Consider the following 26,732-nt stretch of genomic DNA (forward strand, 5'->3'; position numbering starts at 1 on the left):
TCCACACGCGCGCATGTGCGGAACGAGATTGGTTCTTTGGTCACATGACGCGGAGGGCCAGCTGATCATCGCCGACAAGATCACGACCGTCAACTCGATCTGCTCTTCTAATCCTACACGAAGAGCGAGATTTTAGCTGTTATATGTCTAGATTAATAATTCAGGATTCAAGCTAAAGTTGTAGTGTTGATTTAGGGAAGCGGGAGTGAACTGAAAATCGCAGTAATCGACAAAAAACGGAAAGATGTCTGGAAAAGACAGGATCGACATATTCCCCTCCAGAATGTAAGCAGCTTGTGCGATGGCTAGTTGCTAAAGCAATGTAGCTTCCTTAAAGCTCATATACCACTGTTTTGTTGACATATTTGCTTTTATATATGAAAGTTGTGGATAATTTTCTGCATGCATTTGAAAAGCAGGGATCGCCGTTTTGTTTTGTGCCAAGGTTACCGTTTAAAAGAGGAAGAATCCTTCTGCTGTCATGTGATATTTCTCACATTATCCAAGTGTGAGCTGTCAGTCGGAGCGACTTCATTTTAACCTAATTTCACCTGCATCCAGTTATATTAGATTTACGACCACTGAAACAGTATAACACAGAGGTTTGACCCTTTCATCAGCTCCTGGGTGCAAATATCAGTGAGCTGTGTATGTAGAGGAGTGGTGCAGATTGTGTTGATCCTTACCTTGTTTTAAAAATAACGCTATTACACAAATTACAGCATGTAACACCTTCTGTCCGTAGACTCTTGGTTCAGATAAGATCTCCTCCCGAAAAAAAATTCTGAAAATTCTGAAAATTTCTAAAATTCTGAAATGGTAAAAAACAGAAGAAATCTCAGGAAAATCAATGGGATCTCTCTTCCAGGATGGGAAGGGATTCAGCATAGAGCAACGTAGTAAATTTATATTAGAGACGATCAGGATGACATCGTTAACAATCTAACATGTAACAATCTGTGAGTAATGTGACACAAAAGTGGGCTTGAATGTTGATGGCTGTATGTTTTCGGCTGCTCCCTTATTCACAAAGAGGGCTCCACAGAGGATGGATCCCCATATTTATCTGGTCTTAATCCAGGGATCTCTAACCTTTACACTATGGAGCCATGTTAAATTCCAGCGCAGGCCTAAGGCAGCCTTATTGCATATGAGTCACCTGCTCAAGTCTGGAAAGAGCTGGGGAAAGATTGTGATTTGGAAATTTTTATTTAGCCTTTATTTAAATTGAAAGTTATCAGTCATGATAATTTAAATGAAAAGTCAATGAGCAGTCAATAACAAGTGAGTTACAACTACTTAGCTATTTAGCAGATAAAATTCAACTTGTCAGGAGCTCATTGTAAGGTCTCCCACCAGAACTACAACACATGGACTTATGCATTAGCTAGATGAAAGAGAAGAACAGATACTACTACTTATTCATTTTTTAAGGTAAGCCAGCAAATGGCCAGTTGAATTAGAACCCAGGCCTCCACACTATAGCCCTATAATATACAGGTTTGCCTGCTAAAACCAGTGAACCACACTGGTGCTCCAGAACAAACTACTACTCTTGACAATTAGCATTTAGTAGCCTGATAGAAGAGGGAACAGAGGAGTTTCAGTAGTGGTTTTTTTGTCTTCATGGGTGCATGATAGCCCTGCCCTGAGGGCATTGAAATAAACTCACTAGAGAGAATGTGGCCACCTTGACTAATAAGACCCTTTTCTTTCTGAACTACACATTTCTTTGGACTTGGTACTCTTGGAGTATACGTCTTTAATAATGTTTTTAAGGCTGTTCCTGTCCTTCAGAGATGACCCATTGAACCAGTATATGACATAAAATGATGAAATGTGGAAAATTAGAAGCAAATCCATTAAAAAAAAAAAAAAAGAGCTTTAACAAGCATAGAGGTCGAGAGAGAAAAGAGGAAAATCTGAAATGCCGGTTAAAAAAAAAAAAACTGGGGTGAGGGTATCAACTACCAGGGAAGAGAGACAGAGACCTTGGGATGGCCTAAGGTCTGAGTGAAAACATGACAAGGAGATGAAATGAATGAAACTTGGTTGTGTCATTTTACCCCTAATTTAACTGTCTGATTCAAATAGAGTGTTAAAAATATGTGGGTTTCTCTGGATTTGCAGGGCTCAGACCATCATGAAGGCTCGGCTGAAGGGAGCACAGACCGGCCGCAACCTGCTCAAGAAGAAGTCCGATGCCCTCTCCATGCGCTTCCGTCAGATCCTTCGCAAAATTATTGAAGTCAGTTTAACATGAGCCTTCATTTTTGGTCCTAATACAGTCTGAAAGAACAGATGATGCGATAAATACTTTATTCATACATCATGCATTTTGGTTGGAGGCTGTAGCTCATGATAATGGTCAATTAATCTGATACTAAGAGGTGTTTCTATAGTAATTAATTGGGTACCTTCATTGTTATGAACCAACAAATTACAGCCAGTCTGAATCAAAACCTCATGAAATAAAATCTTCATGAAGGCTTTCAGCTGCGTGTTTCCCAAAGGTGTGTTTATACTTTTAGACTAAAACCAAGATGGGAGAGGTGATGAGGGAGGCTGCCTTCTCATTGGCTGAAGCTAAATTTGCTGCAGGAGACTTCAGGTAAGAATGAGAATAACGTGTCAGCGACGTGATGTTGTGTTCTGGTGCAGAAACACAAACAACTTCCATCTGTTGTTTTTGTCTACAGCACAACTGTAATCCAGAATGTTAACAAAGCCCAGGTGAAGGTCAGAGCCAAGAAAGACAATGTGGCAGGTTAGCATCAAAAATATCTTCTCATTTTTAATCATTTTTTGTTTTGTTTTGTTTAAAATATCTGCTGCTTTTCTTCTTTTAGGTGTCACCCTTCCAGTATTCGAACACTACCAAGAAGGCGGAGACAGTAAGTCCAGTTACATGTCTGAGTTTGGTGTAACTCTACATTGGGTTTGAAGGGAATCGCAGAGAGCGCTCTTCCTCACCCCACGATGTGTTTGTGTCTGTCAGGTTATGAGCTCACCGGTTTGGCGAGAGGAGGAGAGCAGCTCTCGAGGTTGAAGAGGAACTATGCCAGAGCTGTGGAGCTGCTTGTGGAGTTGGCCTCCTTACAGGTAGGAGGCGCTGTTACATATTAAAAGCATGCTTTATAGTTAGGGTGATGGTATTATCATTGAAAAAAGCACAATGTAACGTCACTCAATGAAACTAAAATTGTATTGATGATCTCACATGTAACTGTGCATAATGTGAGTGTATAATCAAAGGCTCACATCCTAAATGACCAAAACAACTCATGAAGACAAAGGGGTAGCGTCTCCCGCTATGGTTTGTGTATTCCTGCTGTGTGGCATATCACTATAACATTTCCACAAAGGATACATTCATTACACTGAGTTTGTGTGGATTACAGATGCAGATGAAATGTAATCTATACTCTAGAAAAGCTGAAGTTTAAGTGTTAAAAATTGCTCAATTTTGGTTTGCAGACATCTTTTGTCACTCTGGATGAAGCCATAAAGATCACCAACCGCCGTGTGAACGCCATCGAGCACGGTAAACACACTTAACATTCAACTGCAGCCTTTTAAATAAAATAAGGGTTGGTGCAGCTAAAATAATTTTGAATCCGCTTTGCAGTGATTATTCCCAGGATTGATCGCACCCTCACCTACATCATCACAGAGCTGGATGAGAGGGAGCGAGAGGAGTTTTACAGGTGACGATGTTTTCTGTCTGCCTTGTGAAGGTTTTAGTGCATAAACCTATAAAAAACTTATCAGGAGGCATCTTTTGCATGTTTATTAGATATTCTTGTTCCAGCTGGCTGTCCACAGCTCCGAATTCATTCTGTCACTACCCCAGCAACTTAAGTCCAAAACCAGACTGCGCAATCCTCAATTTTTGGTTATAACACAGAATGTTCTCTGCTCTCTGCTTTGCCAGACTGAAGAAGATCCAAGAGAAGAAGAAGCAGCTAAGGGAAAAGACGGAGTTGGAAATAGCCGCCCGTTTAGCTGCTCTGGGACCCATCGCTGAGCCCGCCAACATGCTGACAGAGGAGGCGGATGAAGATCTGCTGTTTGAGTGAGGAGCATTATAGGCCACCGACTTCACTAATCCTTTTATTTATTCTGTGCCTTTCTGGCCAAGTCTGCGTCTCTTTACGTCAGCGATGAAAGTTGTTTCTTTTTTTTGTGTCCACGTCGTGATGATTTGTTCTGAGTGTTTCCAGATGTGTACAGGGATCAAAGTGCTGTTCGGTATAATACACAAGTGAGACCAAAGCAGTCTCTAAAAAATTAAGCAAATATTACAATGAGTATGTTTACACATGGTGTGCAAGTGATGATAAAGAAGCGTCCCGTGTGACTGATCACCTTGTAGATATTCAAGTTTTATCATATATAGAGGCATTGCATGCTGTACAGCTTAAAGTGGTTGTGGATTTCAGAGGGTGCGAGTGTGCGCCGTGGAGACCCGTCCCGCTGCTCACTTCATATCGTGCGGTTCCTGTTACCTCACTGGAGGCTGTTTACCATTTCACCAGAAGCCCCAATGTGACCCTGTTGTAAAATGTGATGTGCAAGTCAAAACAGCCCAACACTTCATCCAAATAAAGATGTTCTAAATATTCAACCACTGATTGAATTTCTTTTTTTTCCCCCCCACTGAAGGGAAAACATTTTAAGTTCCATATGTAAAGACAATTGGGGAAGACTGCTAAGAGACGGCTTCAAACCTTTAATCAAGTGCAAATTATACTGTGTTTAAGCAACTCTATAGATAAGGAATGATGGCAATTTGGGACCAGAATGCTAAATGTATTTAAAATGCATTTTAAAAAATTAAAAGTTATCTTTTTTCAAAGGAAATCCATTTCAGAGGTGTTCTCACTATTGGATACACCCCATTTAAGTGAGAGGAGAAACTGAATAAGGAACTTTAGTTAGTTACCCAGTGGCTCTGGGCAAGAGTGGCACCACAGTAGATTTAGACACATTAACACTCTGCGTCGAAAAATGTTTTTAACTGCAATCTAAACTTATGAAAGAAAAAAAATCTAGCATGCTGATAAGTCTTTTGCCAGTTTGGTCAGATTTGTTTTGAAAACGTGCCTGATGGCTTTGATGGACATGGTTATTGCTTCCTGTCCTTAGCTGCAGCCGGTTTGATCCTCTATATTGAACCTGCTTCAAGGTTCAATATATTGTGCATTTGGAGATGCTCTTCTGCATATCTTGGCCCTGACAAGTAGCTAGTGGTTTAGACCAGCGGTCCCCAACCCCAGGGCCACAGACCAGTAACAGGTATCGGGCCACGAGAGTTGAGGCTCGTGTGTGAAATTTATGGTTTTCAGGGTTTTTATTGTTAACTCTGTTTCCCTGGGTCTTTTCCCATGTGTTAGGATCTTCTTTTTTTGGTACTGTTACTGGTTTTATTTTGTTGTATTTATCCGTGACACCAAAGGCTGGTCCGTGAAAATACTGTCGGACATAAACCGGTACGTGGCGCAAAAAGGTTGGGGACCGCTGGTTTAGACTATTCATTCAAACCAGGTACAAATGTATCTAACAAGGTGGCTGCTCAATATATATTTTCTGAACTTCTGAACAATCTTGTCCTGACAAATACCCAAATATAACCATATAAAAAATAAAACTAACACTGAAAACAAAAACTAAAAACCAAACCTGGAATCTGAACTGAAATGAAAACTCAGAACTACAGAAAAGATAAAAAGAAAACCTTCTCTTTGATATAAAAGCCAGACAAAATATGTGACTTGTTCACATGTGTTTTATTTTATTAACAATTCATGAGCACAGAATTGTGCCTATGAATTTGCAAATGAACTGCAAAGAATCAATACAGTATTTGTTGGAATTGGAATCACACTAACTGATAACAGCTCTTATCAATACTGATAGAAAAACAAAAAAAATAAAACCAGAAACTCGGCAGTACTTAGCAGCATTACTGTTTGTAACGACAACCAGCTACAGTGGTTTGTTATCACAGCGTAAAATCATAAAATGAGACACAAAATAAAATACTGACAATGGAAGTACCTCCAAACTGTGCAGATTACAGCAGATCTCTCTCCTGTACTTCTGAGTGGAAGACGGTGCCCTGCAGCCACTTAAAGCACTGATCCTTCTCTTCTGTTTGGTACCTAAAGAGTTTCTGATCTGCTGTTTCATCAGGGAGCCAATTAAAAACCAACACATAAAGACTCTCACACACACAACACTTGATCCTTTGGTCTAGAAAATATGTATGTACAATTATAAATAACTATTAAGCATAGAATAGAAATGGTTCTATTTTGTTGATAAATGACTTTGCATAAAACTGAGATCAACAGAGAAACAAAAATCACCAACAGACACACACACCGACAACAAAATCAAAGATTAAAATTGAGTCCATCCCTGTAACGATCACCTCCTCTACAAACGAGGAAAATGTGCAAGTCAAATTCCAGTGACAGTTTACCAACCGTCCTTGGTTTGTTTTTCACTCTCCAGTCTTCTGTTTACCTCCTCCAAATCATGGTGCTGGGACACAGTGACCTCTAACACAGCCAGGACGTGGGCACCCACTGGGGCTCAGTGTCCAGTTTATCTATCAGCCTGCGCAGCTCGTGGAAAGCCTGGTCTGGATCCACGTTCAAGATGGTCGCATCAAAGTAGTGGCCGAAATTTTGCTCCATCTCGCGGGCCTTTTCAATGACCTCCTTCAGCATCTCCGGCTGTGCACAGGAGATGGACATCAGTTCAAGAAACTGCAGTAGTGACTCTTATTATTACAGGTCTTCATTCTCAATAGCAGTCTTCATGAACAGAGATAATGTTTATCTACTGATTTTTATATCTAAATTTGGATCCAATACATTTAAACAACGGTGTACACACATAAAAACGTGCCTGGGACTTTTCCACACATGTTAACTGCGATCTATAAGAATGTCTCATGTGTTGTTGTTTTTTTAGAGTAAGTCTGTTATGAAGTTCAAGTCAAAAATAGTGTGATAAAATTTAAAATAATTTTAAAAAAAGGCATTTTTTATTATGGAATCACCTTTTGTTCGTCATAAAAGAGTAAAACTGATTTGCCTTTCTCTTCAGGTGATGCTATAAATTCTTCTTTCTCTATAAGTTAACACATAAATGAAAAGGATGAGATCTTGTTTTTGTTTTTTGATCCATTTTTTATTTTTATTTGTATATCATTATCTTGGCCGGCACTACTTCAAAGACTGGTGCTGTGCTGACAGACTTTTGAAAAGCCGATGATGTGATGCTGTCATTTTATTTAGTAAAGTAAGTAAAATTTATTTATTAATTAAGTGCTTTTCACAGCCAAACAGTCACAAAGCGTTTGTGTGGGCTTGGTTGTTTCTGAAACCATTAAACCAAACACCTTTCCTTCTCTCTACTTCTTTACTTCTTTAGTCACAATTTTGTCTAAGAGTTTATGGTCTAAAGAGTCTTTTTCAACAAGCAAAATTACATGAATTATTAATTCATGACTAACGCTGGGTTCGGAAATTGGGCTAACACTGTATGCAATTTATAAACAGGACTATGTGTATGTACTGCTCTCCATGACTGATGAAACAATGCCCATTTTTGCCTTTGTGTTTACACACAATTTCACTTTTGTTTGGTTTGCGTGCATCTTACCTCTAGCTTTACTATCTCATGACGATTCTGTGAGTTAGAGACCAGATTTTTTGCAATATATGTGAGTAACTAATGGTCGTTCCCTGCTCTGCCTGAACTATGTTTTCTTTTCTGAGCTGGTCAGCGTTTACCTTTGGTGTTTTCCCCTCTGTGGCCAGCAGGGTGCGTAGTCGCTCCTGAGAAGGAGGCGCTATGAAGATCACATATGGCTTAAGGTTGGAGGATCTCAGGACTCGCAGTGACTGACAGAAGAAAAAAATCAAGGCACAAAGAAACAAAATGAATGGAAAGAGCAGCACAAGGAAAAAAAACACAGATTAAATATGGTGTCTTCAAATGTGTTATTTCAGCTTTGATCAGGCTTAAACAGGATTAAGATTTATGTTGAGGAAATGAAAAGGGGTCATTATGTTCTGGCAGGGCCACAGTGGTTAAGATCACAGATGAGGGAGGATCTAACGGGCTTTGTAATTAACATGTTAGTGTCTGGACAGTAACGAGGTCTCCTACCCTTGTGTGTAGGCAGAGCAGACAGATGCGTCCAGAGTTGATGACGTGTCGGACGGAGTCTGTGCTGGTGCCGTACAAGTTCTTCTCGTACTCCCCCGATTCGATGAACTTCCCCGTCGCCAAGTCGGCTTCAAAGGCAGAACGAGTTACAAAATGGTACTCGCGCCCATTCCGCTCATGTATCCTCGGGCTCCTGGTTGTGTCTGAGCCGTTAAGGAGGACAGATATAACTGTTTTACTCATTTTCTGAGCTTTACGTTGTCTAGATATATATTTTTTAATTTCTTTGTGTGACAAACAGTTGTGCATTATGTGATAAGTTAAATGGTTTCACTTCTTTACTGAACACCAGAAACACGTTCCGCTCCTCATCTGAGGTCTGTGATTAACATTTCACGTCGCCTCGCTCTGGGCTCTGTCGCTTTGACCAAGCGGAGACTTACGTGGAACAGCGACGGCAAACTTCTCGGGTTCGATGGAAAGAAGCCTCCGGCGCAGCTCATCGTGACCGCTGTTTGTTGGGCCGATCAGAGCTATGGGGCGTTTGCGGTTGGCAGGCTGGTGATAGAGCGACATCTCCTCATAGGTCAGGATGTCATCGTAGTCTGAGGAGACGGTGTGGGAGGGGTTATTGAAACATTCCTGAACTACATACCAATTACTTTGAGCTCTTGGGCTGACCTGTGACCTCTCTGTGGAGGATAGAAAGATGCATGGGATTAAGAGATCAATAAATTTACAGTGTTTGAGTCAAAAAAAATTTTCACAGTGCTTCATTTCTGACCCTCATGGCTCACAGTCTTGCCACTTTTAGCCATGGATCAGGTTCATTAGAACAGTATGTGTGCCACTTAGTGAATATTTGTGTTTCTATGTGTGAGCCAATCACAGCACAGGTTCCTCCAAGCCATTTAGGCACCTGCTGGTCACCTGTTCGTGCTCCCTCTGATCCTGTCTGTGAGGGTAGGACTAATCTGACCGGAGACACACCAAGTCTGATCAAGCTGAAGTGAGAAAGACGAGACGTGTCAGCTCTGGTGTGGAAGTGGTCTTTCACGTGTGATAAAGACAGAGCGACACTGGGTTAAGACTGTAACCAGAGCCCACTTTTAAATGGGATTATTTCTCAAACCGCTGAAGAGCGACACAAGAGAAGAAAGCCTTACCTGTACTTTTGCTCGACTGTGACGTGCTCTTCTTCCTCTGTTTCTTACTCTTCTTTGGATACCAATTCTTCCCTGTTATTACAAAGAAATTTGCTTTAAAAGGCAAATTATCACAAGACTGTTAAAACACGCTGAGCATGTCAACTTCTTCTTACCTTGCTGCTCTCGACTTCTGTCTGTTAGAGTTTTCTTTAAGGTCTCTCTCTGTTGCTGGAAGCTCTTACCTAAAAAAAAAAAGAGAACGTACAGACAGTTATTAGTAATTTATATAAATACAGACATTACTGTATTGTACTTTAAAACCCTTTAAAAAAATTTTTATATTATACTGGAACATTATTTGTGCATAGACTGGACGATTACTAAGTGGCCAGAAACCACCAATATTACAAATCCTAAGCTTTTGCAAGCCTACTATTATTTTTCTTTCTCTACCTAAAGAGGGGGAGACAAAAAGATGGCCCACTTTCCATTTCCAGTGCTTAACCCTCTCTTTCGTCCCACCACAACAAGGCCTAGGTCAGAAAGTAATCACAAATAATTCTCAGGTGTTTGCTTTAATCTGCTTGACGTGCCAGATGGATGCTGATTCCTGCCAGGGTAGTAGTGCCAGATTAGCCATTAGTCACTTTCAAGTACTCTTCTGAGACTGGGTTTCCAGTTACTAGAAGGGGTCGAGCACATTACTGGCTTATCGTTATTTTATAAGAAGCTCTCCTATGTAGCCCATGCATTAATTATTAAAGATTTTATTTCATGTATCATGAATTTCTCTCAGAAATCTGCCATTTTGGAATTAATAAGCTCAAAGAAGAAAAAAAAGAAGAAGTTGTTACTACGATGTGAATTAATTATGTGTGTATGCTACAGGCAGTGTCACAGTTATTCTTTCTGGCAATTTTAAGCGTGTAACCCCACAAATAGTATTCGCTTTGCATATATCCATATACGGGCTCCAGTTGTTTGTGTTGCTTTTCCATGATAGATGACACTCAGTACATCTAGTAATGATTAATAATCAACAAATCTACCCAAGTTATATAATTTCATATCTTAATGTAATCCACGTAGCATTTTGTTTGTGCTTACTGACTGACCGTTTAACCCGACCACAAAAATAAATACAATTCAATTAAGTTTTATTGATATAGCGCCAAAGTACAACAACAATGCTTCAGCGTGCTTTATACTGTAAGGCAAAGACCCTACAGTATTCTGGAGAAAACCCCAACAATTAAACATTCTCTATGAGTAAGATGGTGGAAAGGAAAAACTCCCTCTTAACAGGAAGAAAAAGACCCCAACAGGACCAGGCTCAGGGAGGGGCAGCCATCTGCCACGGATGATTGGGGTGTGAGGGGAAAGAGAAACGAATAAAAGATCAGCTACTCATACCAAAACAGGAGCTTAACATTAAATAACATTTTGCTGCTCCTTCTCTTACACATTTGAGCCTTGTGCATTGCACAAGGTATCAAAAAAACAGCATTTATATTTTATACGATGTGTTTAATATGATGTGTTGTTTTATATAGTTATATGTCTTTTATGTCTTTTATTGCTGTGTGTATGACATGACAACTATAGGTATTTGTAAATATTATGCAGCATTATGTCCTTGGAGTTATTATCTGTCCTTGTTAAGCAATAAACTTCATAATCACATTCAGCTCCGGTCTGACTTCTACCTGGAATGAGTCCAGCCAGGGGCTGGTTTTCCTCATCTCCATCCCTGTAGGCTTGCCACCAGTTGGGGTCATCCTGGCTGATGACATGGAGTATATCTCCCTTCTGGAAGGACAGGCCCAGCTCTCGACACGGCACGAAGGGGTCATCAGACGGGTCGTAGTCAAAGTACGCTCGTACGTGCATCTGAGGACAGGGTTTTACATTGTGAAGGACTCTTGCACGCATGCAGACAGACCATCTCACACACACACGGCCACATACCGTAAGATACTTACCACAGTCTGTCTGTGCGGGGCAGGTTTAATCTGAGAGCTGGGGATGAGGAGGAAGGTCAGAGTGCCATGCATTTGTTGCTGTGGAAAACATGAATTGCAATAAATTGAACACGACAGGAATATGAAGAAACATTATTCATTTACTTGTAATTTAGGAGATGGATTTTATATTCTGAGAGCGCATTTAGTTCAAACAACTATTATTTGCATATCTTTTTTAAATGACAGCTTGAAATTCAATTTGCCTAAACAACATTTTTTCCCAGCAGTAACATTATTTTATCTTTAATAAGAATTGTATGTTAAAACTCTTAAAAAAAATTATTAATTTTTTTGATAATAAAAATATTTCTAAAAGTTATATTCTCTGTGAGGGAAAACTACTGCAACCAGCATCTCAAGTAAGATACCTGTTTTATATATATATCCTGATGCCCTTTGTGGCATTAAAATTACAAACAAAGTGTTCAGGTAGCAGCAATCTGAAAACCTTTCAATCTTTTGAAAACCTTTTGACAAACTATATAAAATATATCAAATTTTAATCTGCATATATGAGTTTTAATTTGAATCACATTTGCTACATATATAATATGTTCACAATTTAGTAATTAAAAGTGTGTCATGCAATTTCTATCATCTTTTGGGGGTAAAAAAAAAAAAGTCACACTGATGATGTAAAAGTCTCAAAAACTTACAAAAACACATCAAATATGATCCGCTTGGCTTTAAAGGGTTAATAGTAGTCAAATATAACCTGAAGAAATACAAACTGCAGTTTTTAAATGATTATTTAATTTATTAAGGGAAATAAAATCTGCCCACTTAATAACTGGTTGCGGCACCCTTGGCAGCAAGAACTGTAATCAATAACTGGCAATAAGTCACATCGCCGTGGAGGAATTTCTGCCTTTTCTTCTTTGCAGAATTATTTTAATTCAGCCACACTTAGTAATCCTTACTGGGATGAACTTTTATCCATCTTTGATCTTAAAATCTGTTTGATGAGCTGACGTTTAAGATTAATTTAACATTTATGGGGGACAAATATGCAATAATAGAAATCAGAGATGGGACAAATAGTTTTTCATGTCACCATATTGAAATACTTTGTGGCATTATTAAAACAAAACAAACTGCTGTGAAGAATACAAGAGCATTTAAAATTACCAGCAAGTCGTGGACTTCATTGACGTGTTTCCCACGGATAGAAATCCCGTTGATCTCCAGGATCTCATCTCCTTCACTGAGGAGGCCACTCCGCTCTGCTGCTCCGCCCTTTACAACACGGCTCACCACCACACTGTCCATGTCATTACGTACTGTTGCACCCTGATGACCACGCACAGACACACACAAAGTTTGTACAGATGGCATAACAAGAAAAAGACCTTACACTGAACAAAGACAGAAGTCTGAAGACACAAGGAGAGGAACGGGTGTGAATACAAAGAAATGCCACCATCACTGTCATTTCCAGTTCTTTCCCATTGGGTATGTGACACTCAGGCTGACAGGGACTCATTCTCCTCCACAGTTTGAATGCAACAACCCTTCCAATTCCATCCTCATTTCACGGGAAACCAGAGTCAAAGGGAACCATATGTGGGAGCTAGGGCAGGTAGTTAATGATGACTATGTACTGGTGCATGAAGACATGGCTTAAGTAATTTCTGCTAACTATTCTCCCTCAGAGGCCAAAGGATGTTATAGTGCAACTCTACATTTAATATTTAAAGGATTAGTATACCTTGCTTGCATTCCTAACATGATGAGCCACCTTTGGGAGTGGTATTGTAGGCTCAACTGAAAACTACCGTCTGGTATCTGTTCTCTTCTCTACTGATGAAGTAGGGTCAGGTTGACAGAGAAGCTGATGTACACTACTGAAAGTAAGCAGTTTACATAGTGAAATCGCAGATGCACACGTGCAACTGGTCAGAATGAGACTTTCAGACAGTGAACTCAAAGTAAGAAGCAGTGCAGTGACATACGAGGAGATAATCTTGAAGGAACACTAGCAAAAATGAAATCAGGTGAGACATTTTTATGACATAGTTCATTTTTATGGGTTGAGTTGCAATAAATTATGATTGACTATCCTTGTTACCATGTTTCTCATTCTTTCTTTGCAGATACAAACAAAAAAACAGATGACATCTCACCAGTGGAGTGTCTCTGGCCTTCTCCAGCCGCACTAATTTAACCGTCTCTCCGAGGTACTGGGTCACACTTTCCTCTGCCATTTCCTGCACCGCCACGCTGTCATGGGCCTGCATCAGTGCCTGCAATGCAAACACACATATATTGTAGAGAAAGAGAATGATCATACAGAAATATACAAACATGTAATGAACAAAAATACAGTGTGAAAGGAATAAATGAGGACTTAAGAAGGAACGAAGGATGCTGCGTTCTATAGCAGTTGACATGGGAAATAAAATAATCATAAATCTTATATGGTTTTAATCAAATTCTTCACGGCTGTGATTTTTAATGTAAAATGATGAAAGACGAAGTGATACCAAACAAGTTTCCAGACCCCTTCCTTTGACATGCACCTGCAAGCAGAAGCATCCCCCCACCCAATCTTTTTTAACAAGACCAGTCAGCAAACCCACCTCTAAGCCAGAAATAATACAGATATTTCTCCTTCACTTCATTTAATGTGACAAGCGCTCTGTACCCCACGATTAATAACCGTCGGTCCAAATTAGTTTCTCTATCCTGCAGCAGAGGGGACCTGAGAGAGTGGAGGCCGGGCTAAGCTTTGGCATACACGCAATCCGTCTTAATCTCCCCTGCATTTAGGAGTCAAAATGCACGGCAATCAATCATCAAACACCTTTGGCTGGACTGCTCCCGAGGAAACGGTGTCCCAGAAAACAATGAGAGGGAGACAAGAGGACTTGAGGGGGCCCTGCTCCTCTCTCACATGTCTCTATTAGTTTTTCACATGAAGCTGTTTACCTGTACTACAGGGTGACTCATGTGAGCCTCTGCTCCCTGCAGAGAAACCAGCATAATCTGTTCCAATTTCTGTGCCACAAGGCAGGCTCACATCTCATCACTCTGCCCCCGCCGGCTACATGGTTCCAACTCAGTGGAGGGGTTTACCGGCATCGGGGGTGGGAGATTGCGATGCTTCACACGGTCATCTGGGTCAAACATCAGACCCCGTGGCGCTCCCCTGTCAAGACCCTCAACCATAAAAATCATAGCCGAGTCACGCACCTGGGGTCTTTTCTCACCTTAGTGCCTCGCTAATAGACGATGACAGCCTGATAATGTGACTTCATTTTTTCCTACAGAGGAGTCACTGAAGTCTTAACTGACAAAGGCAGAGTGTCAAGCAGCATCAAATAAATGCAGTTTCTGTTGTTCTTTTCACGTTGACACCCCAATTTTTTAAAACAAAACTCCCAATGTAATGCTGCAGGGGTTACCCAAAATGTTTTTTTTATTTTTGTTTTTCTTTTAAAACAGAGCTGTGGGAGTGGCCTGTGTCTACCTGCAATGCTAATGTTCCTGTAAAGATGCAAAAAGCAGCACACGAGAGAGGAGCATCTTAATTGTCCAGTTGGTCAGCTAGGCCAGCAGCAGCCTTTGGCAGTGTACTGTAAGGTCACTACTAAACGGGTTACGGACAAGTCGGACCTCGTTATGTTGAACTGTAGCCATGTCACAACAAGTGGACAAAAAAAGCTCTTTAAGCAGTCTGACAAGAAGGTTGCTCAAAATTACATATGCATAATTTAAGGACAGATACAGCATTTCACCAATTTACAAATTACATATACCTTAAACTTATGTCGCCACATTTAAGTTTAAATTTTAAGTGTCCCTTCATAACAAGTAGGCATGGGCCAGAATGGTAGAACTTTTTTTTTTTTTTTTTAAACAAATTCAATTTGTCTGACATCATTAGTGCTAATTTCAGTGAGACAACTCCAGTTTAAAATGATTTATTACAGCGGCAAAACATAGTTAGAGGCTGGCATCTAATTTCTGAGCTCATCACTCCCTGCAAACATGATTGATGAGTAAATACCCCGCTGGAGACTACATATGGATACTGGGGTGGTGGATGGCTCAAAACAGGTGGGAGTAGAGATGGGCAGGACTGACATGTCAAAGAAAGTGATGGTATATTCTGCAGCTTGAACAGACCGGAGGAGGGAGTGTTTGGTCACGTGAGCATAAAGTGCTAAAGCTTGAGCTCAGTGTTTGTACTCCTTGCAGGAAAGCTCACCAAAACACTACTACTTCAACAACACTACACATCTCTATTAAAGCTTATGGTTGTGCTCAGTAAAAATGTGTAAAAAATAAACTAGCATAACAAGCCTAATTTTTCAGAACCTTTATTAAAAAATTAATTTAATTATAGCAGGTGGATGAACAACACACCAATTGGCTAATTTAAACTGCTTGAGGAACAAGTTGACCTTGAAAAAAGACCTGACCCACACACACACCCTGAATAACAGCTAACAATAACAGTTTTAGAATTAATATGTCATAGAGGATTTAAGGTCTTTAATAACCATCTGCCCTGGCCAAGTGTCCTTGATCAAAACAGTAAATTCTACCCATTTCATAACCCTGTGGCTGTAATGATGGAGAGCCTGACCTCTATATCTTTCATTCAAGAGAAACGGCCCTATTTCACCTTCTAATAAAGTACATATGACAGCAACAGAGATGTAAAACTGTCCAACTGTCTCTGAGCTGGTAGGCAGCTAAGTCTTATGGTTTATTGGCATATTCTATACTTCCACTAGGACCTCTGACATCCTAGTGGAAGGTGCAAGAAAAACAATTAGCCTTTTGGAAAGAGTCCAGTAAAACATTAATTATATTTCCAGTGGTGCAATTATCAGAATATTAACTAAATAAATGAGTTGGCCAAAAGGTTCTGCAGACTTTCTCGGCCTCAATGGTGTGGTCTTTTAATAAAATTGTGGGTAAGGAGAGGTCATAGCTGGGAGGCTGATCTCTGACCTGGAGATGAGGATTGGTGAGCAGAGCTCTGAGCTCTAAACCCTCCTTATGTTGGCTGGACTGGAGAATCTTCTGTACCTGAATAGAAAGAGAGACACACCACAGTAAAATAATTCTGTCAAGAGCTATAAACAGTGCATCAAGTCAGAACAAACTTTCAACGGCTAATTAAAAACTTTTAACACAATAGGGACAATCAACCTCTTAATCTTTTAGAAGATGACTTTTAAGTCATCTAATAAGTCACAAGAATCCAAGTAAAGTTAGAAGGTTAAATCCCTCTTTATCAAATTAACAGATATCAAATGTAGACCTCAAGGATAATTATGTATCCTATTTACTAACTTTACAAGGTTAGTTCTTCTTTCACACTTTAACATCTGAAAGCAAACATGTGATAATTCCATAGTCCTCTCCTTACTGTACAGCTACTTTTTATACATAGGAGTAGAAAGCTATGATGAATAATATATAAGTAAAATGTGCATGAAAGGCTTCAACTAATGATTTTATCACCATTGTCATAGACATTATTTTCTGAATCTGCCCTGTTGTATCATATTTTACAAATGTAGCTCTTTCATCTTGTGACCTTCATTTGTTTTGCTGTCTGGGTATCAAGACGTACATACTGTAAATATCTATATGAAATTTAGATGCTAAAGTGTTCCCATCCTAAACCCACGTACATCATAAAAACCATGCTAGTGGCACATTCTGGTAACAAGCCTGTTGCATGGAAGACAAGTTTTCCAAGAAAACTGCAAGACAAATAACATTTTTGAAGTGATCTATGTATAACACAAGAATTTCCAAACATTTGGGGGGAAAAAGTATATCTTTCAAAGTGCACACAAACGTAGGTCCCTCACACAGAGTTAATTTGGAACCGCTCATCTAACTCACAGCAGGAGTTCAAATTCCAGGCAGAAAACTGCTCCACATACAGTCTTGTTAAATGCAAGTTTCATCCTGTGTTTATAATGTGCGACCTTTGTGTTTCACCAAATTTAACAAGCACTGGGGACTGGAAAAGCCCCGATCTGAATGGCAGTATGTCAAAATTCTGGTCGATTTCCAGCCTGTCAAAAAATGTTCCAGTTTTCTTTCTTTCCTCTTTTCTCTCTTTCTCTCTGTTCTATTTTAATCCTTTAGCTCTTGTGTTGTAATTTCATGAAACAATGCAGTGGCTGTGGCTTTGGACTCTTCAATGAATAATCGCTAATTATTTTGGCCTTCTGTTTCTTCCCCTTCTTCTCTTGTTTGGAGCTTAGTTCATCCGTTACACTAATCAAAGCTCTCACTAACAAAGTGACGCACTTTCCCTTCCCCCCTTAGTGGTGCGGCGCCGCGGCCCACGCTGCTGTAAGCTGCTGGAGTTTCTTTTTCTGGCCGCCCAGATCCTGGCCTCCTTCCCGCAGTGCGCTGCACTGCTCAGCCAGCATCAAGGGCTGCCGAGAGATTAGTTTACCCAATGGTCAAAGTGAGTGTCACACAGAACAGCCACTTAGTTTAGACATGTTGCAGCTCAAACTTTAATGCACTGATAAGCGCTTCGGGAGCTGGCCCGGCGGATGAGTGCGCACACTGATTTACAGTACACGGGAAGACAATGTGCTGTGTGCGTGAGGCAAAACAGATCATCACACCCAGCCTCTTTATCTTCAAACCACTCCTGTCATGACTGGAATAGCAATTCTGTTGCAGTGCTGCTTGCTGGCCTTTGAATGAACTCTACACAGCTCACAGTCTGTTTTGTTGACACAAGTTGTACTATTACACATCTAGCCATCAGCTAAACATCACACTGAACGAGTCTAAATGTGCTGAAAAGTCTCCATTACATTCTTTCATGTTACACCTATCACAAGTTGACACTAATCCTAATGAAGTGCCTATTGTGGGTGTAACTTGTCACAGATATACAGAGCTTCTATGTGTTTCGTGGCAAACCACATCAGAATTTCAGTCTTTCTACAAGGTCTGTTCTGTGTGACAGGCTTTATTTTGAACACTGTGTGCAGAGGCTCAGTTCTGCCGGGACACAAATCAATTACTGCTGCTTTGCTTCAGCAGAGACCAGCTGGCATTTTGTCAACAAGGAATTCAGGTGTGGCAGATTACCAACTACTCAAACCTAAAGATTGAATTGGTTTGTTGCTCTCTGTCACCTTCTGTATTGCAGCTCTGCAGGCACTGTAAACTGTTATTTAAATAGAAAACAGCAACTACCTGATGAAAGATATAAAAATAAATAAATTAGTTAAAAAACACTCATTATTTTTTATATTTACAAATAACCTGAAATACGAAAAAACAGTTCACACCTTCCTCCTTTATTTCCCTGTCATATCACCCACTTTTCAACCTAATTGTCATATTAACGTTCTTGAATCTCTTTTGTTGGCAGCTCACTCAATTTTTATGCACAGCCTGGATCTCACATATCCCTCATTTTTGTTTTGACTCACCTTGTTAACCGCAAGACAATTTACATTTCATAATTATTCAGACTGGCATGGCTGTCTTTTGGGCAGCTTTGTTGAATTAATCATCACCTCGAGCAAAGATTTTTCACGCTTCACCGAGTTTGCTTAGTTGCTTTACTCACATATGCGCTTTGAAAGCAAATATAAACTGAAAGGGTCCAAGGAATTAGGAATTAGGAATTGCAGCCCGAGTGCCTTTTTGCCTTTGCAACCACTGCAGAGGCCACCCTTGGACTAATGAGGTACAAAACTGGTTTTGTGACGTGGTTCAAATAATTATAGTGAGGGCTTCATTATTCTCAACCCAAGACTGCAGGCGGCTTCATCTACAAATATATTAGTTATTGCCAATGTTTCAGCCGTAACAAACAACTAGAAAATGATCATTCCACATACCTCCAGGCAGAGGTCTTGAGCTTGTGATGTAAGGGGGGAGGTGGGACTGACTCTGCTCATCTGCTGAGACACAGCGCTGTATATTGAATAGGCAGTCCTGAAGTCTTCCTTGGTGAGGAGCTGCGTTATCAGCTCCACATCCTGCTGGCTCTGAGCATCAGTCAAGCAGTGCTGCACCCACTTCAGAGTCTGCAGCAACTCCTCCAGCTCTGAGAAAGAATCACAGACAGTGAGGAGGGGAACAATAGTATAGAGGCAATCCCAAGGAAAAGTCAGGACTTTAGCTTTTAGTCCTTTAAGTTTTAAATTTTCCTCACTGTTTGTCTTGTAGGTTTACTTTTCTGGCAGCATAGCTTCTTACTGCAATTAAATTCTAAGTCTTATACCTGTATATCAAAGTTTTCCACTAGCACATTCTGTATTTGGCCCAGGGTAATCTCTAACTATATCACACATAGATCTACAACTTTAGTACTGTAGCGCACAAGCTGTCTGTTGCTGTTAAAACATGTTATTTCTAAGTCATGTACAAAATATGTTGATATTTAGACATTTTTAAATCATTTTCAGAGGGATAATTATGTTAATTTTAGTGGAACTAGAGCTGATTTTGCTCCACTGCTTTCAAAGGTAATAACCACCTCTGCTGCAAAGCCAACATGCATACTGTACACAGTATGCTTCTGCTAAATAAATAGTTGTTTACTTTCAGTGCAATGAAAATATAAAAAGAAGGCAGAAGAATTTAAGATTAGCAGTGCAATCTTCAGGAGTCATGGCATAAGAAAACATTTAGGAGCGAAAATCAAAACAATGATTAGACATCTTGCTGTGGAGGTCCAGAAATTTGCTCCCAGGCCACTAGTTATCTATGAGTCTTTATTTTTAGTCAACCTTTGTTTCAGTTCAGTAGTTGCTGCAGTGTTTATACTGGAGATTTATTATGGAAGACAGTAAGAATACATTTTGTGGCATCCTTTTTTTTCACTTCACATTTTCTTGGACAACGTTCATGAAATAGTTTACAGTCTAGAGTAATGTTTATTAGTATTTATTACTGACTGAAATAAGATTTTATAACTGAGAGTGTTAAAAAGTGGCTTGACACCAACATCATCTGAAATATTTATATAGTAAAGAAATAATAGAAACTTTTAACTAATCCTACAGAATATTGTGTGTATTTTATTATACCACAGCAAAGCTCTGTCAAACCAAAGTCTTAGACAAGTCAAGGTACACAGGCACTGTCTGTGAAAAAAAAAAAGACAAGACCCTGAAGACCCGGTGAAAGTTACTTCCCAGGGAAATCACACTGTTTCTGTCCAGCTGTGATAAAAAAAAAAATACAGTACTATTATTATTATTACTGTTATAGTTGTTATTATAAATACATTAGAGTCTGGCCTGAAAAAAATGATTTTAACAATTTGTATTTTAGCCACTAAAATAAGGCTCATACTACATAAATCATGATCACTAAGTGCATCTTAGCTATGACATTAAATGATCTTTACACTGCATAGAAAATATAACAAAGACACTTTTTTTCAACATAAACAAACAAACAACATGTTGATCCCTAGTGGTGCGCCCATATTATGCCATACACTCTTGTACTATCATTATAGTGTAGCAACATTTTTTTTTCCTGGAATGCTGAATTTTGTGCTGGGTTCAGCTAATCACTCGCCCTATGGTAGCTGGGATAGGTACCCTGCGACCCTGAATAGGATAAGCGGAAGAGAATGGATGGATAGGTTCGACTAATCAGTGGAAACTGGACATCACTGACACCAAACCAACCATCTTTAGTAACATCTTTTAATTTACCCCTTCACTGTTTAGTCACTGGTTTGACTCTTTCTGTTTTACCTAATTTTTTTCTTAAGTATGCATACATCTGCTTCTTTCTAGCATGTCTTCCTCACTGCAATCTCTCACTTCACACCTGTTAACTCACCGACTACAGAATCCAGGGAACATGTGTCTTTGGTGGCCTTTTCCTTTCCCTCAAAGGTGGGATTGTCAATGCCCACTTTAGGGTTCTGCGACAGCTTCTTGAGCCTTAGGGAAGAGTTGAGGTCAATTTCATGCTTCAACCTGCTGTCCTCTTCCCTCCTTTTTCTCAGCTCCTCTTGGTAATGCTGGATCCTCTCCATGTGGGCACTGGACTGTGGAGATTTGACAAGGTTGCTTTCATCCCCTGGACAGTCCACGGCCCTCTCCCTGTGGCTCTTGATCAGGCCTGAGGCCTCTTGGACATAACCGTTCATATGGGATGTGATCATCCCTGCTGCAGCAGTGTACCGCTCAAACCACTCCAGTGTTTCCTGAGATCTGCTGGAGTGTTAGGAGGGACTGATGCTGAGACTGCTCAACTCAGGGGCCATACTGAAGCAGTGGAAGATGTAGTCCTTTTCCCTTTTTCTGGAATTTGTCATCCTGGAATTCAAACAGAACGTTTCAAAGGTTTAAAACACTTCCTCTAAGTGTTTACATGCTTAATTCTAAAATATCTTTGAGATCTTTGCTGCCAGCACATTTACTTTTTCTATAATTTTACAGATTGTAAATTAAAAAGAGTGTCACTTTATTTAAAAATAAATGTTTCAATGAAAATCTCTTTTTTTGCTTGTTGTTGTTGTTATATGCTCTCAGCATTTATTTATTCACACTTGAAATAAAATACACCCATAGAAACATTTACATGCCTTATTAATGTAGTCTACGATCATGTAATATAAACTATGACTTAAACACACTATTTAATATTAATTTATCATTTAGACCTATTTTCAAACTAAATATGCAAAGATTTCCTACTTAGTTTCTCAAATCTTTTTCCCCTCACCTTAACTTCGCGGTATAGGGAATATCTTATAGGACTGTTTTAGACTGCTACTACTAAGTAGCAGTTTCAGAAGTTGCCGTCTGAACCTGAATAACTCTGTCACGATGAATAGTTCATGAGTGCTTACCAAAAAACTTGCTCAGGCATGTAAACCTCATACTGAATCTGTGATGTTTCAGCAGCCTAGACGTGTCATGTTGGAGTTCTTCAACGTCTCAAATTACTCACATTGCAAAATTTCAGTCATGCTGAGACTTTGTGTCGCCTGTTGATCAGTGCCAGCACCGGCTCCTACGTCCTCTCATCAGTCTCACCACTAATCTAACTCCTAACAGGAAAGGCTTTTTAACCTTAGTCAATTAAAATCCCTTGAGTCCAGCTCCATCCAGCCATTTGCTTGTTTACACTTATCCCTAATTGCTCACCTGAAAAGCTTAATTAACTCTATTGTATGTATGGGTGCCCATTATTCTGTTACATATATGTACATAGTAACTGCTACTTTATTTACTTTTAAGGACGTACCATGCATTTATCTGATTCTGGTAGTACAGCAGACATGAAGCTTTGGTCAATTCATGAGAAAAAACCCCCAAAAACTTTCAATAAGTGAGTAGTGAAAGTGTTTTATAACAGGACATGTAGAAAGCCAAAACCATGTCTTGATTTCTTACATAATGTGTTTGTGTAAATACCATATTGTTGCATAGCTAATACAACCAGCTATGGCTTAAATACATTTCAGAATTGAAAGCTTGATTTTGAAAGCTTTCACCTGACCTTATTGCAAAGGCTTTGCAGTTAAGACAACCTTTACATGCAACAATAAAATAAATATAAACAAAAACTGTTGCTGAATGCCACCTCTCTTTTGTAGTAAGTCATATAATCATGTCACCCATCACCACATGGCAACCTTCCCCCCCTTTTACCTACTTCTCAAAGCTAATTACGGCTGGCAGTCTATTGCCTTGTCTCTCAAACCCCTCCCTCACGGAAGCATTTAGCTGTGTTTAGAGTGGCGATGTACTGCTGACAAACAGCAAAGACTGCCAGCGTACCATCTGTTCCCAAAGGCTTAATTAAACCTGGGATCTCATCCTAGCTTGGTGGCCACAGCAGAAGTGGGAGGGATGCTGGGAGGGGACAGGATACCTGTGTGGAAGACTAAGCATGAATGGGCACGCACGCACACCCACTCGCCTAAACATAAGCAAGTAAGGCAATACAAAAAAAAAAAAACTGGTTCCAGTTAGATATTTGCACAAGGGATTAAAGATTTCTGGGAAAATAAATACTGATGCCAAATTAGACGGTGATAAATGGCTCAAATCAGCTCACCTACTAAAAGATTTAGGTAAAAGTGGAACACCAAACAGATAAAACCCTTACAAAATAACATCATGAAGGAGGACACCCCATGACCACACACAAATAAATAGGAAACGTTATCTTGAATCACCCTGAATTCCTAGTCTTTCAGACTATGGCTCCGCTAAACTTATCACCCTGAAATTAGCTTTGAGCAAGTCCTGGAATATTTGTCATGTATGTTGACAACAACTCCAGAGGCATTTACTTACTGAGAGCAGTTAAAAAGCCCTGAAAAATGTTTGTCAAGTGAACAAGGTGGACATAACAATTTTGCAACAAAAGTGTTAAAGCCTGCTCTGAGGATAAGGTATTACAACTCACTGTAAAATGCAGATAGCCCCCTACACTGGCATGCTTTTTCTCGACTAGTTTTCTCTTTATATGGCCTTACAAATGATTTCATAATAACTAGTAAACATGGGAAATGGGCTTGTACCATTCCAGCATAACAGCAGATACTGTGAAATGTCTAATAAAGGCAAATAAAGACACAAAAATGCTTCTTAGTTAATTGCTAACTTTAAAATTTGCACAGTGAATGCTCTTAAAGCACTTGTAATTACTTTCTACTCCCAATGAAACACTAACTGTCTTGTTAGTAACAAAGGTAAAAATAAAATAAAATAAATGAGTTTCAGTTCATAGTATCCATAATTCACTGAAAATATGAATATGATAAATATGACATGATAGCTGGAACAGGCAAATTGTAAGGAATTACAGTGTCTAAATATTACTTATTGAGTTGAAACATTCATTTGTAGTTTGGTACAACTTTTAAAAAGTAGCAGCACATTTCTACAAAGCAGTACCACATCCGCTTAGAATAACCAGCGGTCCTAATTTAAAAGTGTAAAATTGGATTTTTAATCAGTGTTAAGCGCTAACGTAACAATAGCAAGGAACTTAGCTTAGTAGCATGATACCGCTAACTGCGTAGCTTAACGGTAACTGTCCCGCAACAAACTCGGTGTACTTACCGCTTTATAAAGAGCGAAGTGGATGAGATTTTCGTATTATTTTACTGTCCGTCGCTCAGAAAACGTGTGATTTGTTCACACAAGTACGAGCAGGATAAGCAAGACGTGTCTCCCGGTCTTCACAGGACCACGTTCAGCCGCTGCTGTGAGTTTTGTCCGGGCACAATCGGGAACACTTGTGGCCATTGCTGTGGAACTGCGCCTGTTGTTTTGAGTCGTCTCCGTGGCAACACTTGCGCCCCACAGCGCCCCCTCCCTGTCAGGCACGCAATGACCCCCAATCTGCCAAACTGCACCATGTGCTTGAAGCCGATTAGATCAGTGACGCAGTGAGTAAAAGTGAAAATTTGCCCCATAAAATCCCTGTTAAAAGTCCTGGAATCAATAATAAGGTTAATTATGTTTTCTTTGCTGAAATGCTGTTTTTATACATACAACTATTCACTTGTGTGCAAATGTGCAGACTTCATGATAGAAAAGCAAGGTCTAAATTACTGTTTCGTTTTGTTGTTACATTAAAGATAAGATCAATATCTTTTACATGATAGATCATAAAATGTTGTCATCAGTTAGGGAAAGAAATGCATTTATTTTTAATAAATCACACTATAAATGAAAAAAAACGTGAACATTTTTTAGAATATAAACAGAAATAAAACTGGATAGTTTCAGAAAACACTCATTTTGAGAAAATAGCTTTTAGAGCACTGTATTTTTAAATTCTTCCAAATTTTTTATTGGAAACTCGCAAATAATGCTCCGTTTCTTGCCCAATCTGATGCAAGGTTTTAACCTCAGCAGGCTTGACCACGTCTATATGCCAAAAAGTTGTTTCTCCCATCTGATTGAGTAATACGATATTTGAATAAACAGGAAACTGAACAGATGTAGCTAAAAAAGTGACCAGCGGGTGTGAGTACATATGAAACATCATTCGTAAAGCGCTAAAATTAAAGGCCACTCCAAAAAGTGATCAGTTTCAGAATGAAATTGTTATGATTCTTTGCAGACTGGCGTGTGAGCGTTACTTTAATGCCTGTAAAAGTCAAGTTAGTTCTAAGCGCTATATAATAATTTCTTGAAAATGTGTTCTAAAAGTCTAAGCTAACTGTAAATTAACCTGTCTTTATTTTTAGTGAAGTAAAAGTGGCATAATTACCTCCAAAGTATAAAGTAGTATAAAACGGAATTAATGACAGCACATCCAAAAGATCACAAAATATCACAGTGAATTTTAAGGAAGCGTGTATAAAATTATGCACAACACAGAATGATTCCCAGGTGATGGACTGGGAGGCCATGATTAGAAGTTGAAACATAATATAAAGGTTTAAAAAGTAGTTGGAAATGGCTCTGTTTAAGACTTTCTTAAAATAATGTTGATATACATGTGCTGATGATGAAATTAAGTCTTGGTCACAGACATAGTCCTGTAGGCATTTGCTGCAAGTATTGCAATGCTATGGAAGCAGAACACCAGGATGTGTGTGACTGAGAATCATAGAGGAAAATGCATTACACTTGGAGGACTGCCTTATTCACCTTCTCCTAATAACATTACTTTCTATAAGCTTTTTCAAATGGTCCAAACGACAACTTAATATCTTCAGAGAGGCTTTGACTGATCATGAGTCCTTTCATTTGTCTTTTTTAATCTAAATGGCCTAATTTAGTTGAATGTATTTACAAAAACTAGACACTCATGTATATCTTCTAATGAATAAACACAGTCATTGCACTTGAGGGTATGAAGAAAGCGCCATTATTTCCTGCCGTCATCTTCACTCTTATCCTCTTACATTCAACACATTTTACGCACATCCACATTGATGACTTTAACTAAGTTCTTGTCACAGTGCTATTATTCATTGCAAGCTAATTGGATCTACTGTCATTTTACCTTGCTGAGAAGAAGAGAAACTGTCTAATCTCAAGCTGCCTAAGAAATATCTCCACTGAAGCCAGGAGCTGCCTTTTCTAGCCGTACTTTCTATTTGGTTAATCCTTTCTGACACTTTTGTGCTTAACCTCTTTTCCTCGTTAGGCTCCCTTCTGCCAGTTCCCAATTCTTAAATACTTAGCTTCCCTAGAAAGATAGACAGTTAAAACCTCCTAGGCTCTTCCAATGCAACTGATTTTTTAATGTTTATCTAAGGAGCAGCAAGTAAAAAAAGTACTAAAAAAGTAACCACAAAAATAAATAAAAAAACCCTGTAAAAACTGTTAAACTGTGCAAAAATCTCAAGCCATCTCTCTTTTTTCTATATATGCTAAGAAAATGGGAAGCAGATGCAGTGATTTATTGAAACATGCGCAAA

General features: G+C 39.3%; 2 protein-coding genes across 2 annotated transcripts; one reads left to right on the forward strand and one right to left on the reverse strand.

Moving 5' to 3' along the window:
- The first annotated feature begins 49 nt into the window (after window positions 1-49).
- On the forward strand, window positions 50-4,627 carry atp6v1d (ATPase H+ transporting V1 subunit D). The gene is made up of 9 exons (XM_003446290.4): window positions 50-285; window positions 2,131-2,248; window positions 2,532-2,611; window positions 2,700-2,767; window positions 2,850-2,894; window positions 2,999-3,102; window positions 3,478-3,544; window positions 3,629-3,707; window positions 3,935-4,627. The coding sequence occupies exons 1-9, from the start codon at window positions 245-247 to the stop codon at window positions 4,077-4,079; spliced, it is 747 nt and encodes a 248-aa protein (XP_003446338.1). The 5' UTR covers window positions 50-244; the 3' UTR covers window positions 4,080-4,627.
- A 1,143-nt stretch (window positions 4,628-5,770) lies between these two features.
- On the reverse strand, window positions 5,771-24,652 carry pals1b (protein associated with LIN7 1, MAGUK p55 family member b). The gene is made up of 14 exons (XM_003446289.5): window positions 24,415-24,652; window positions 21,170-21,651; window positions 19,207-19,415; window positions 16,322-16,399; window positions 13,483-13,602; window positions 12,488-12,649; window positions 11,318-11,395; window positions 11,042-11,225; window positions 9,509-9,577; window positions 9,354-9,425; window positions 8,631-8,792; window positions 8,188-8,390; window positions 7,809-7,919; window positions 5,771-6,743 (listed from the first exon to the last, which is right to left on the reverse strand). Exons 2-14 carry the CDS (start codon window positions 21,495-21,497, stop codon window positions 6,567-6,569), a joined length of 1,953 nt encoding a protein of 650 aa, XP_003446337.1. The 5' UTR covers window positions 21,498-21,651; window positions 24,415-24,652; the 3' UTR covers window positions 5,771-6,566.
- Between the last annotated feature and the right edge of the window lie 2,080 nt (window positions 24,653-26,732).

This window comes from Oreochromis niloticus, linkage group LG15 (assembly GCF_001858045.2).
Source record: "Oreochromis niloticus isolate F11D_XX linkage group LG15, O_niloticus_UMD_NMBU, whole genome shotgun sequence".
In the NCBI taxonomy this organism is placed as follows: domain Eukaryota; kingdom Metazoa; phylum Chordata; class Actinopteri; order Cichliformes; family Cichlidae; genus Oreochromis; species Oreochromis niloticus.